The sequence below is a fragment of the Oncorhynchus kisutch genome, linkage group LG23 (genome assembly GCF_002021735.2).
Source record: "Oncorhynchus kisutch isolate 150728-3 linkage group LG23, Okis_V2, whole genome shotgun sequence".
Lineage (NCBI taxonomy): Eukaryota > Metazoa > Chordata > Actinopteri > Salmoniformes > Salmonidae > Oncorhynchus > Oncorhynchus kisutch.
The window spans coordinates 33453477-33467379 of NC_034196.2; the positions used below are offsets into that span (position 1 = coordinate 33453477).

At 45.2% G+C, this 13903-nt stretch overlaps 1 protein-coding gene across 1 annotated transcript in view; it reads left to right on the forward strand.

Moving 5' to 3' along the window:
* Positions 1–13903, forward strand: part of gnsb (glucosamine (N-acetyl)-6-sulfatase (Sanfilippo disease IIID), b) — a 56055-nt gene that overhangs the window by 35842 nt on the left and 6310 nt on the right. Inside the window, exons 4-5 of the mRNA XM_020457665.2 lie at positions 7746–7811; positions 7898–7996. Of these exons, the coding sequence (XP_020313254.1) occupies positions 7746–7811; positions 7898–7996 (165 nt within the window). The remainder of the gene's footprint in view (positions 1–7745; positions 7812–7897; positions 7997–13903) is intronic.

Here is a 13903-nt window from a genome sequence, read left to right on the forward strand (position 1 = left end):
GCATTTCACTGTCGGTTAGGGCTTGTAAGTAAGCATTTCACTGTAGGTTAGGGCCTGTAAGTAAGCATCTCACTGTCGGTTAGGGCCTGGCCTGTAAGTAAGCATCTCACTGTCGGTTAGGGCCTGGCCTGTAAGTAAGCATCTCACTGTCGGTTAGGGCCTGGCCTGTAAGTAAGCATCTCACTGTCGGTTAGGGCCTGGCCTGTAAGTAAGCATCTCACTGTCGGTTAGGGCCTGGCCTGTAAGTAAGCATCTCACTGTCGGTTAGGGCCTGGCCTGTAAGTAAGCATCTCACTGTCGGTTAGGGCCTGTCCTGTAAGTAAGCATTTCACTGTCGGTTAGGGCCTGTCCTGTAAGTAAGCATTTCACTGTCGGTTAGGGCCTGTCCTGTAAGTAAGCATTTCACTGTCGGTTAGGGCCTGTCAGTAAGCATCTCACTGTCGGTTAGGGCCTGGCCTGTAAGTAAGCATCTCACTGTCGGTTAGGGCCTGGCCTGTATGTAAGCATCTCACTGTCGGTTAGGGCCTGTCCTGTCAGTCAGCATCTCACAGTAGGTTAGGGCCTGTCCTGTCAGTCAGCATCTCACAGTAGGTTAGGGCCTGTCCTGTCAGTCAGCATCTCACAGTAGGTTAGGGCCTGTAAGTAAGCATTTGACTGTCGGTTAGGGCCTGTAAGTAAGCATTTCACTGTAGGTTAGGGCCTGTAAGTAAGCATCTCACTGTCGGTTAGGGCCTGTAAGTAAGCATCTCACTGTCGGTTAGGGCCTGTAAGTAAGCATCTCACTGTCGGTTAGGGCCTGTCCTGTAAGTAAGCATCTCACTGTCGGTTAGGGCCTGTCCTGTAAGTAAGCATTTCACTGTCGGTTAGGGCCTGTCCTGTAAGTAAGCATTTCACTGTCGGTTAGGGCCTGTCCTGTAAGTAAGCATTTCACTGTCGGTTAGGGCCTGTAAGTAAGCATCTCACTGTCGGTTAGGGCCTGTCAGTAAGCATTTCACTGTCGGTTAGGGCCTGTCAGTAAGCATCTCACTGTCGGTTAGGGCCTGTAAGTAAGCATCTCACTGTCGGTTAGGGCCTGTAAGTAAGCATCTCACTGTCGGTTAGGGCCTGTCAGTAAGCATCTCACTGTCGGTTAGGGCCTGTCAGTAAGCATCTCACTGTCGGTTAGGGCCTGTCCTGTAAGTAAACATTTCACTGTCGGTTAGGGCCTGTCCTGTAAGTAAGCATCTCACTGTCGGTTAGGGCCTGTCCTGTAAGTAAGCATTTCACTGTCGGTTAGGGCCTGTCCTGTAAGTAAACATTTCACTGTCGGTTAGGGCCTGTCAGTAAGCATCTCACTGTAGGTTAGGGCCTGTAAGTAAGCATGTCACTGTAGGTTTGGGCCTGTCAGTAAGCATCTCACTGTCGGTTAGGGCCTGTCAGTAAGCATCTCACTGTCGGTTAGGGCCTGTCCTGTAAGTAAGCATTTCACTGTCGGTTAGGGCCTGTCCTGTAAGTAAGCATCTCACTGTCGGTTAGGGCCTGTCCTGTAAGTAAGCATTTCACTGTCGGTTAGGGCCTGTCCTGTAAGTAAGCATCTCACTGTCGGTTAGGGCCTGTCCTGTAAGTAAGCATTTCACTGTCGGTTAGGGCCTGTCCTGTAAGTAAGCATTTCACTGTCGGTTAGGGCCTGTCAGTAAGCATCTCACTGTCTGTTAGGGCCTGTAAGTAAGCATTTCACTGTCGGTTAGGGCCTGTAAGTAAGCATCTCACTGTCGGTTAGGGCCTGGCCTGTAAGTAAGCATCTCACTGTCGGTTAGGGCCTGGCCTGTAAGTAAGCATCTCACTGTCGGTTAGGGCCTGGCCTGTAAGTAAGCATCTCACTGTCGGTTAGGGCCTGGCCTGTCAGTCAGCATCTCACAGTAGGTTAGGGCCTGTCCTGTCAGTCAGCATCTCACAGTAGGTTAGGGCCTGTAAGTAAGCATTTCACTGTCGGTTAGGGCCTGTAAGTAAGCATTTCACTGTCGGTTAGGGCCTGTAAGTAAGCATCTCACTGTCGGTTAGGGCCTGGCCTGTAAGTAAGCATCTCACTGTCGGTTAGGGCCTGGCCTGTAAGTAAGCATCTCACTGTCGGTTAGGGCCTGGCCTGTAAGTAAGCATCTCACTGTCGGTTAGGGCCTGGCCTGTCAGTCAGCATCTCACAGTAGGTTAGGGCCTGTCCTGTCAGTCAGCATCTCACAGTAGGTTAGGGCCTGTCCTGTCAGTCAGCATCTCACAGTAGGTTAGGGCCTGTAAGTAAGCATTTCACTGTCGGTTAGGGCCTGTAAGTAAGCATTTCACTGTCGGTTAGGGCCTGTCAGTAAGCATCTCACTGTCGGTTAGGGCCTGTCAGTAAGCATCTCACTGTCGGTTAGGGCCTGTCAGTAAGCATCTCACTGTCGGTTAGGGCCTGTCAGTAAGCATCTCACTGTCGGTTAGGGCCTGTCCTGTAAGTAAGCATTTCACTGTCGGTTAGGGCCTGTCCTGTAAGTAAGCATTTCACTGTCAGTTAGGGCCTGTCCTGTAAGTAAGCATCTCACTGTCCGTTAGGGCCTGTCCTGTAAGTAAGCATTTCACTGTCGGTTACGGCCTGTCCTGTAAGTAAGCATTTCACTGTCGGTTAGGGCCTGTCCTGTAAGTAAGCATCTCACTGTCTGTTAGGGCCTGTAAGTAAGCATTTCACTGTCGGTTAGGGCCTGTAAGTAAGCATCTCACTGTCTGTTAGGGCCTGGCCTGTAAGTAAGCATCTCACTGTCGGTTAGGGCCTGGCCTGTAAGTAAGCATCTCACTGTAGGTTAGGGCCTGTCAGTAAGCATCTCACTGTCGGTTAGGGCCTGTCAGTAAGCATCTCACTGTCGGTTAGGGCCTGTCAGTAAGCATCTCACTGTCTGTTAGGGCCTGTCAGTAAGCATCTCACTGTCGGTTAGGGCCTGTCCTGTCAGTCAGCATCTCACAGTAGGTTAGGGCCTGTCCTGTCAGTCAGCATCTCACAGTAGGTTAGGGCCTGTCCTGTCAGTCAGCATCTCACAGTAGGTTAGGGCCTGTAAGTAAGCATTTCACTGTCGGTTAGGGCCTGTAAGTAAGCATTTCACTGTCGGTTAGGGCTTGTAAGTAAGCATTTCACTGTAGGTTAGGGCCTGTAAGTAAGCATCTCACTGTCGGTTAGGGCCTGTAAGTAAGCATCTCACTGTCGGTTAGGGCCTGGCCTGTAAGTAAGCATCTCACTGTCGGTTAGGGCCTGGCCTGTAAGTAAGCATCTCACTGTCGGTTAGGGCCTGGCCTGTAAGTAAGCATCTCACTGTCGGTTAGGGCCTGGCCTGTAAGTAAGCATCTCACTGTCGGTTAGGGCCTGGCCTGTAAGTAAGCATCTCACTGTCGGTTAGGGCCTGGCCTGTAAGTAAGCATCTCACTGTCGGTTAGGGCCTGTCCTGTAAGTAAGCATCTCACTGTCGGTTAGGGCCTGTAAGTAAGCATCTCACTGTCGGTTAGGGCCTGTCAGTAAGCATCTCACTGTCGGTTAGGGCCTGTCAGTAAGCATCTCACTATCGGTTAGGGCCTGTCAGTAAGCATCTCACTGTCGGTTAGGGCCTGTCCTGTAAGTAAGCATTTCACTGTCGGTTAGGGCCTGTCCTGTAAGTAAGCATTTCACTGTCGGTTAGGGCCTGTCCTGTAAGTAAGCATCTCACTGTCGGTTAGGGCCTGTCCTGTAAGTAAGCATTTCACTGTCGGTTAGGGCCTGTCCTGTAAGTAAGCATTTCACTGTCGGTTAGGGCCTGTCCTGTAAGTAAGCATTTCACTGTCGGTTAGGGCCTGTCCTGTAAGTAAGCATTTCACTGTCGGTTAGGGCCTGTAAGTAAGCATCTCACTGTCGGTTAGGGCCTGTCAGTAAGCATTTCACTGTCGGTTAGGGCCTGTCAGTAAGCATCTCACTGTCGGTTAGGGCCTGTAAGTAAGCATCTCACTGTCGGTTAGGGCCTGTAAGTAAGCATCTCACTGTCGGTTAGGGCCTGTCAGTAAGCATCTCACTGTCGGTTAGGGCCTGTCAGTAAGCATCTCACTGTCGGTTAGGGCCTGTCCTGTAAGTAAGCATTTCACTGTCGGTTAGGGCCTGTCCTGTAAGTAAGCATCTCACTGTCGGTTAGGGCCTGTCCTGTAAGTAAGCATTTCACTGTCGGTTAGGGCCTGTCCTGTAAGTAAACATTTCACTGTCGGTTAGGGCCTGTCAGTAAGCATCTCACTGTAGGTTAGGGCCTGTAAGTAAGCATGTCACTGTAGGTTTGGGCCTGTCAGTAAGCATCTCACTGTCGGTTAGGGCCTGTCCTGTAAGTAAGCATTTCACTGTCGGTTAGGGCCTGTCCTGTAAGTAAGCATCTCACTGTCGGTTAGGGCCTGTCAGTAAGCATCTCACTGTCGGTTAGGGCCTGTCCTGTAAGTAAGCATTTCACTGTCGGTTAGGGCCTGTCCTGTAAGTAAGCATCTCACTGTCGGTTAGGGCCTGTCCTGTAAGTAAGCATTTCACTGTCGGTTAGGGCCTGTCCTGTAAGTAAGCATCTCACTGTCGGTTAGGGCCTGTCCTGTAAGTAAGCATTTCACTGTCGGTTAGGGCCTGTCCTGTAAGTAAGCATCTCACTGTCGGTTAGGGCCTGTCCTGTAAGTAAGCATTTCACTGTCGGTTAGGGCCTGTCCTGTAAGTAAGCATCTCACTGTCGGTTAGGGCCTGTCCTGTAAGTAAGCATTTCACTGTCGGTTAGGGCCTGTCCTGTAAGTAAGCATCTCACTGTCGGTTAGGGCCTGTCAGTAAGCATCTCACTGTCGGTTAGGGCCTGTCCTGTAAGTAAGCATTTCACTGTCGGTTAGGGCCTGTCCTGTAAGTAAGCATCTCACTGTCGGTTAGGGCCTGTCCTGTAAGTAAGCATTTCACTGTCGGTTAGGGCCTGTCAGTAAGCATCTCACTGTCGGTTAGGGCCTGTCCTGTAAGTAAGCATTTCACTGTCGGTTAGGGCCTGTCCTGTAAGTAAGCATCTCACTGTCGGTTAGGGCCTGTCCTGTAAGTAAGCATTTCACTGTCGGTTAGGGCCTGTCCTGTAAGTAAGCATCTCACTGTCGGTTAGGGCCTGTCCTGTAAGTAAGCATTTCACTGTCGGTTAGGGCCTGTCCTGTAAGTAAGCATTTCACTGTCGGTTAGGGCCTGTCCTGTAAGTAAGCATTTCACTGTCGGTTAGGGCCTGTCCTGTAAGTAAGCATCTCACTGTCGGTTAGGGCCTGTCCTGTAAGTAAGCATTTCACTGTCGGTTAGGGCCTGTCCTGTAAGTAAGCATTTCACTGTCGGTTAGGGCCTGTCAGTAAGCATCTCACTGTCTGTTAGGGCCTGTAAGTAAGCATTTCACTGTCGGTTAGGGCCTGGCCTGTAAGTAAGCATCTCACTGTCGGTTAGGGCCTGGCCTGTAAGTAAGCATCTCACTGTCGGTTAGGGCCTGGCCTGTAAGTAAGCATCTCACTGTCGGTTAGGGCCTGGCCTGTAAGTAAGCATCTCACTGTCGGTTAGGGCCTGGCCTGTCAGTCAGCATCTCACAGTAGGTTAGGGCCTGTCCTGTCAGTCAGCATCTCACAGTAGGTTAGGGCCTGTCCTGTCAGTCAGCATCTCACAGTAGGTTAGGGCCTGTAAGTAAGCATTTCACTGTCGGTTAGGGCCTGTAAGTAAGCATTTCACTGTCGGTTAGGGCCTGTCAGTAAGCATCTCACTGTCGGTTAGGGCCTGTCAGTAAGCATCTCACTGTCGGTTAGGGCCTGTCAGTAAGCATCTCACTGTCGGTTAGGGCCTGTCAGTAAGCATCTCACTGTCGGTTAGGGCCTGTCCTGTAAGTAAGCATTTCACTGTCGGTTAGGGCCTGTCCTGTAAGTAAGCATTTCACTGTCAGTTAGGGCCTGTCCTGTAAGTAAGCATTTCACTGTCGGTTAGGGCCTGTCCTGTAAGTAAGCATCTCACTGTCTGTTAGGGCCTGTAAGTAAGCATTTCACTGTCGGTTAGGGCCTGTAAGTAAGCATCTCACTGTCTGTTAGGGCCTGTCCTGTAAGTAAGCATCTCACTGTCGGTTAGGGCCTGGCCTGTAAGTAAGCATCTCACTGTAGGTTAGGGCCTGTCAGTAAGCATCTCACTGTCGGTTAGGGCCTGTCAGTAAGCATCTCACTGTCGGTTAGGGCCTGTCAGTAAGCATCTCACTGTCTGTTAGGGCCTGTCAGTAAGCATCTCACTGTCGGTTAGGGCCTGTCAGTAAGCATCTCACTGTAGGTTAGGGCCTGTAAGTAAGCATCTCACTGTCGTATTTGGCGCATGTGACAACTTTGATTTGCTCGTGTTTCTTGGCCCAAGCAATTCTCTTCTTATTGTTGTCCTTTAGTTGTGGTTTCTTTGCAGCAATTCGACCATGATTCACGCAGTCTCCTCTGAACAGTTGATATTGAAATGTGTCTGTTACTTGAACTCTGTGAAGCGTTTATTTGAGCTGCAATCTGAGGCTGGTAAGTCTAATGAACTCTGCAGCAGAGGTAACTCTGGATCTTCCTTTCCTGTGGCGGTCCTCTTGAGAGCCAGTTTCATCATGGCGCTTGATGTTTTTTGGGACTTGAAGAAACATTAACATTTCTTAAAATTTTCCGACTTGACTGACCTTCATGTCTTAAAGTAATGATGTCATTTCTCTTTTCTTATTTGAGCTGTTCTTGCCATTTATATAGACTTGGTCTTTTGCCAAATAGGGCTATCTTCTGTATACCACCCCTACGTTGTCACAACACAACTGATTGTCTCAAGCGCATTAAGAAGAAAAGAAATTCCACAAATTAACATTTAAACAAGGCACACCTGTTAATTGAAATGCATTCCAGGTGACTACCTCATTAAGCTGGTTGAGAGTATGCTAGTAGTGTGCAAAGCTGTCAAGGCAAAGAGTGGTTACTTTGAAGATCTCAAATATAAAATATATTTAGATTTATTTAACACTTTTTTTTGTGGTTAATATATGATTCCTTATGTGGTATTTCATAGTTTTGATGTCTTGACTATTAAATATGAATGAGTAGGTGTGTTCAAACTTTGGACTGGTACTAACTTATATATATAAAATTGGAGTCAAAGTATCGATATAATATTGCGTTATGTAACTATTGCTTTTTTTTCTCCCCATCACACACACTACATGCATGCCATCATGTGATGCTTCCCTAGCTGTTAATTGATGTGGTCATATAATCCGTGCATGAATCTACCACTGCTTCTTCCTCTTTTCTGCTGGACATACTGACGTGTCATGTCATTTTAACCTGGTTGTTCAGCAGGCTCAACCTGAGTTAGTCTAACTTCTGCCAAGATCATCAGATCTATGAATCACCTCAACTTCCAAACTGTATTAACAGTTCTTTATTATAGAAAAGGTAGTAAATATGTGCAAATTCTTGTGAAATCACTCTTTTTGGCTGCATGCATTTCCTTCCCCAGATCCATCTGTAATGTAATCTAGTTACTGTCAGTTGTTCCCATATGTCTATTGTGTGTCTAGGCTTTTTGTATTTCACATCAGAGTTGGGGTCCATTCCATTCAGTTAGGAACATTTGAACTTGGAATTTGTATTACTTTCTGTATTTACTGGAATTGAAATGGAATTAACCACAACCCTGCTTCACATGTCTCTGTCTAGCACTATGTCACGTGTTCCTCTCTCTCTCTCCTCAGTACGGGAAGAAGGAAACAGGGAATGTTGGCTATGTTCCCCCAGGCTGGGACCAATGGCATGCACTGGTAAGTCCTGTACAGACACATGATATATTTGTGTATGATGATGATGTCACAGCTGTGTTGATGCTTTTGTGTGTTTGTCGTTGCAGATGGGGAACTCTCAGTACTACAACTACACTCTGTCAGTCAATGGTAAAGAGGAGCAGCACGGAGACAATTATGAAAAAGACTACCTCACAGACCTCATAGTAAGTCTTCAACCCATACAACTGTGTGGGTGTGTGCCCTGTGTGGTTGGGTGTGTATAACCCCTGTGAGACGTGATGCGGTATAACCCCTGTGAGACGTGATGCGGTATAACCCCCGTGAGACGCGACGCGGTAGCTGATGCCTCGTTGATGCTGGGGTTCTATCCAGGGTCATTCTTCGGTGTGTTTGATCAGCTGCAGACCCTTTTTGATGACAGATACAGAGATCACTTCCCTGAGAGGAATGTAGATTCTGAGGGGAGCTGTGCTTATCTGGACACTTTACACATTACACAGATAGCAAAAACCTGTCCTCCTACAAACAAATTAATTTCCATTCAAAATCTATTTTCCCTAACCTTAACCCTTAAACCATCCGCATGCTCCCCACCCGAAACAGTTTGCGCATATTTGGGGACCATATTCACTAATTTTTTATCTGTAAAAGCAGGGTGTCTGCAGAAAGCTGAGTATCTTGACTATTGACCTGTGCCTTAAAATCTTTGCTTTGACTTACTACCATATGTGGGTATACAAATGTATAAGGGCAGGCCGAGCCAATGACCTCATTTCAAGATTGCTGCTACCTACATTCCGGTTAGCGTTGTGAAGCATAAATAGAATAAACACAGAATATGTTGATTCACACTGAAAGCGGGGACTCCACAGATCATGAGGATATCTTATTTGTCTGCCTGTGACCTACCGTTATTGATCACCAGCCCAGAGAGTCACAATGTTTATTTTACACAATGTTTTCACCAAACAGCAAATATCTTATTTGTCTGCCTGTGACCTACCGTTATTGATCACCAGCCCAGAGAGTCACAATGTTTATTTTACACAACGTTTTCACCAAACAGCAAATATCTTACAAGGTAAGCTTTTATTTGGTCTGTGTTTGAGCTAAAGCTACATGGGTGGTATCAAATGAATCCTTAGGTTGATAGGAACAAATCTAGCCTATTGCCATGTTATGTAATTATGTATGACTTAATGGCAACATCGACTGTCCACCGAGTGACTCTTTGCGTCTCAAAAATATGATGTTGCCTGCTTACGTGCTGTAGACATCTATTATTCAGGGGATTGGCTACTATGGCACCTTGAGTCTTGTAGCCAATGAGATAAGCTTTCCAGGGATATGCATTTGACCTGGGTGGGACAATGCCTAGAACCATGTATGCTTAATGCGAACTATTGCTACCTGACTCAGAGATGCACCTTGTAAACAGATTTCACCACTTTCATTTTATCACTTTAGCATGAAAGATGGCTTCTCAAGGGGTAAAAACTAAGAATATCTAACAGGAAGCTAAAAACAAGGCAGATATTAATATGTATTCCGACATAGAAGCTTTGAATAAAATACTGGTTGGACTCGGATCAGGGTAACAATTTGGACAACAAGGATTTCGACTCTGCCGACGAAGATTGCGTTCTAGAAGGATTGGATCCACTGTTTGATCTGTAAGTAAATCATTTTCATGACTTTATATACCTACCTTAATATATGTATTTCGTTTTTTATAAGCTGTCTGCTTTTTGTGCTTTGGATTAGGGTACATAGGCCTATAACAAATCATTACAATGTTATATAATTCCAAAGTAGTTATTGTCTGTTTCATATTAGTTCACTGTTTCCTGTTTCATTCTTGTAACTTTAGAGAGGCCATTAAACTCTCATGGCCATTGTTTATTTGTGGTTCTCACCTCTGCCTTTGTCTCCAAAGTGTGTGTGTGTGTGTGCTTCACACCTATGTGAGTCACTGTACAGATAGTTTAGGCTTGGTGTTTTTACTGTAAATTGTCAACTAATTCTGTGTGTCTTACCATATCTCTTTATTTTATTCACCACAGAGGATGCAGAGGATTTGGATGATGACGTTTGGGAGCCACCCCTCCCCAGTAAGCGCCCCCGCCGGTCAAGGTCTTCACCCCCCCCCCCCCCCCCCCCCATTGCTATGTCAATCACCATGTCTGGTGGTTCTACATCCACTTTTTAATAGACCTCTTGATAAAGAAAATAGGGGCTTGTGGCACCATTCATACTAACAGAATCGGTTTCCCCAAGACCAAGGTAAACGACATGACAAAGACAGTGGAGAGGGGGACCATACGTTGGATCAGGACTAACACGCTGCTTTTTGTGAAATGGAAGGACACTAGGGCAGTAACCATGCTCACTACACAGCAAAAGGCCTTGAATAACAACCATGTCTCAAGGGTGAAAAAAGAAGAATGTCCCCGTTTCTGTGAAGGACTACAATGCTAGCATGGGGGGTGTCGACCTATCTGATGCTCCTCCACAAGACCAGGAAGTGGTAGAAGACTTTTTGTTAACTTTGTGGACATTGCTACAGTAAATGCTTTCATTCTCCACAAGCAAAAGGTCAAACCCCTCTCTCCCAGTTGGCTTTCCAAGAGCAGCTGGTGTTGGAAATGGCTAAATTGGGGGCCCAAAGCAACCTCGCAATTGTCACAAGACCCCCCACTCAAGGTGAGTGCCACTATCCAACATGCATGCCAAAAGGAAGAACTGCAAGTATTGCACAAAACACGGGGGATGGGGGGGGGGTTTGAAGCAGTCCCTCTATCACAACATACACAAGCTACGGTGAATATAAAATCTAATCATCTACACCTGGGATGTAAAACCAACATGAATGTCATTTGTAAATAGTTTAGGGTATTTATATTTTTGCACTTTTTTGTTTTAGTGAAGGACACGTGTAACCAAGTTTGTGTTTGAAAATATATTTTTATATATTTATGTACAGTAACAGTCAAACGTTTGGACACCTACTCATTCAAGGGTGTTTCTCTATTTTGACTATTTTCTACATTGTATAATAATAGTGAAGACATCAACTGAAATAACACATAAGGAATCATGTAGTAACGAAAAGTGTTTCACAAATCAAAATATATTTTCTATTTGAGATTATGCAAAGTAGCCAACCTTTGCCTTGATAGCATTGTACATGCTTGGCATTCTCTCAACCAGCTTCACCTGGAATGCTTTTTCAACAGTCTTGAAGGAGGTCCCACATATGCTGAGCACTTGTTGACTGCTTGTCCTTCACTCTGCAGTTTCTCAATCCCATTTTTTTCTGATATTTTTCACTTGTTGTGGAAGTCATCTGATGTGTTTCCAGCTCTGGGCATCAATAATTCACACTGATGGCTTTCAAAATGAAAAAAATAAAAATTGTTATTTTGTGCGTGCTTGATCTTGTGTATTCTGAAGCATAAAGGGTGTATATGACACAGGAGGTTGGTGGCACCTTAATTGGGGAGGATGGGATTGTGGTAATGGCGGAAGTGGAATTAGTGGAATGGTAAATATATCAAACGCATGGTTTCCATGTGTTTTAATGCGCTCTGTTCTAGCCATTATTATGAGCCGTCCTCCCCTCAGCAGCCTCCACTGGTATGCAAGCACACTCGCTCGGTTTGCCTACCCGAACTCGGCAGGAAGCCTAGCGGTTACGAGCATTGGGCCACTGACCGAAAGGTAGCTGGTTTGAATCCCAGAGCTGGCAAAGTGGAGCACGGTAAGGCAATTAACCCCCAACCAACTGTTCCCTCTCTGATTCAGAGGGGTTGGGTTAAATGCTGAAGACACATTTCAGTTGTGCAACTGACTAGGTTACCCCTAATGAGCGACAGACGGTAGCCACAGCCTGTTAGGAAAGAAACACTTTGGCCATAGTGTGAAAATGAACCTTTTAGCTGTATACAGTTAAATACTTTAAAAACATTGAATCATCACAACCACTTACATGTATCTTTCCTTACGCTACCTTACCAGAACCTTACGTTACCTGTACGTTACATGTATCTTTCCTTACGCTACGCTACCTTACCAGAACCTTACCATACCTGTATGTTACATGTATCTTTCCTTACGCTACCTTACCAGAACCTTACCTTACCTGTACGTTACATGTATCTTTCCTTACGCTACCTTACAGAACCTTACCTTACCTGTACGTTACATGTATCTTTCCTTACGCTACCTTACCAGAACCTTACCTTACCTGTATGTTACATGTATCTTACCTTACCTGTACGTTACATGTATCTTACCTTACGCTACCTTACCCGTCACCTTACCAGAACCTTCCCTTACCTGTACATTACATGTATCTTACCTTACGCTACCTTACCAGAACCTTCCGTTACATGTATCTTACGTTACCATACCTTCACCCCACCTGTATCTTTCCGCACCTTACCTGTACCTTACCTGTATCTTTCCGCACCTTACCTGTACCTTTCCGCGCCTTACCTGTACCTTTCCGCGCCTTACCTGTACCTTTCCGCGCCTTACCTGTACCTTTCCGCGCCTTACCTGTATCGTGCCCAACCGTACCTTCTTTTTTATGTGTATTTTATTACGGATCCCCATTAGGAAATTACATACAAAATAAAACAGTATATCACACAACACGTTATTACACAGTACAATACCACAACATATCTACAGTACCAAATCCATAATACAGCAATATTACAATGTACGAGTGTGTCTTCAGTCTGCACTGTTCCATAAGGTGTAGTTTAAAAAATATGATTTTATAGCTTGCATTTTTTTATTAGCTTTTCTTTTTTTATTCATGAGTTACTTGATGTGAAAAAGAGTTCTTTGCTGCTCTGTTCTGGCCAACTGTAATTTTCCTATGTCCCTCTTAGTGGCACTTGATCATGTGACTGGGCAGTAGTCCAGGTGCAACAACTAGGGTCTGTAGGACTTTGGTTGATAGTGATGTCAAGAAAGCAGAGAAGCACTTTATTATGGACAGACTTCTCCCCATTTTAGCTACCGTTGCATCAATATGTTTTGACCATGACAGTTTTACAATCCAGGGTTGCACCAAGCCGTTTAGTCTCCTTCAACTTGCTGAATTTCCACATTATTCATTACAAGACTTTTAGTTTAGGTTTAGTGAATGATTTGTCAAAAATACAATGCTTTTAGTTTTTTTATTTTAAATTTCGGACCATCTTATTGAACAGTTAATGAAATGGCTACACGTACTATTTACATTGACCCCCTTTATTATATATCTGTTTTATTTGGGAAAATGCAAGGTATTGATGGCAATGTTGTTTTTTTGGTGGGGATTCTCTCTTGCATTCTTCTCGTGTGTGCCTTTACTTCTCACAAGGGAACAACCAAACTCAAGTGTGGCTTTGAATGTTGCCAGGTTTCTCGCGGGCATTGATTTGCACCAAGTTTGTGTGGATATAAAGGATGTGCCCTGGGGAATGCCTGACTCTACCTAGATTATGTTGGAGAGGCTTCCATTAAAGAACACCCTCTGTTCTGTTAGATGGGTAACACGATATAGCAGCAGATGTAAAGCCATAATACACATTTTTCCAGTAGCAGATTATGATCAATGTCAAAAGCTTCACTGAAATCAAACTAAACAGCTCGCACAATCCACTTATCAATTTCCTTCAGCCAATCATCAGTCATTTGTGTAAGTGCCATACATGTTAAGTGATCTTCCCTATAAGCGTGCTGAAAATATTGTTTATTGTGAAATAGCATTGAATCTGGTCCAACACCATTTTTTCCAAAAGTTTAGTAAGTGTTGGTAACGTGCTGATTCGTCAGCTGTTTGAGCCAGTAAAGGGTGCTTTGCTATTCTTGGGTAGTGGAATGACTTGCTTCCTTCCAGGTCTGTAGGCGTAGATGAGAGGTGGTAATATAGTCCGTTATCATCCTCAGTAATTTTCCATCAAAGTTGTCAGACCCAGATGGCTTTCCATTGTTGTTTTTCACCTCTTCCATACTCACTCTATGGAATTCAAAATTACAATTATTGTCTTTCATAATTTGGTCAGTTATGCATGTAGGTCAGAATTTTGTTGTTGGCATGTCATGCCTAAGTT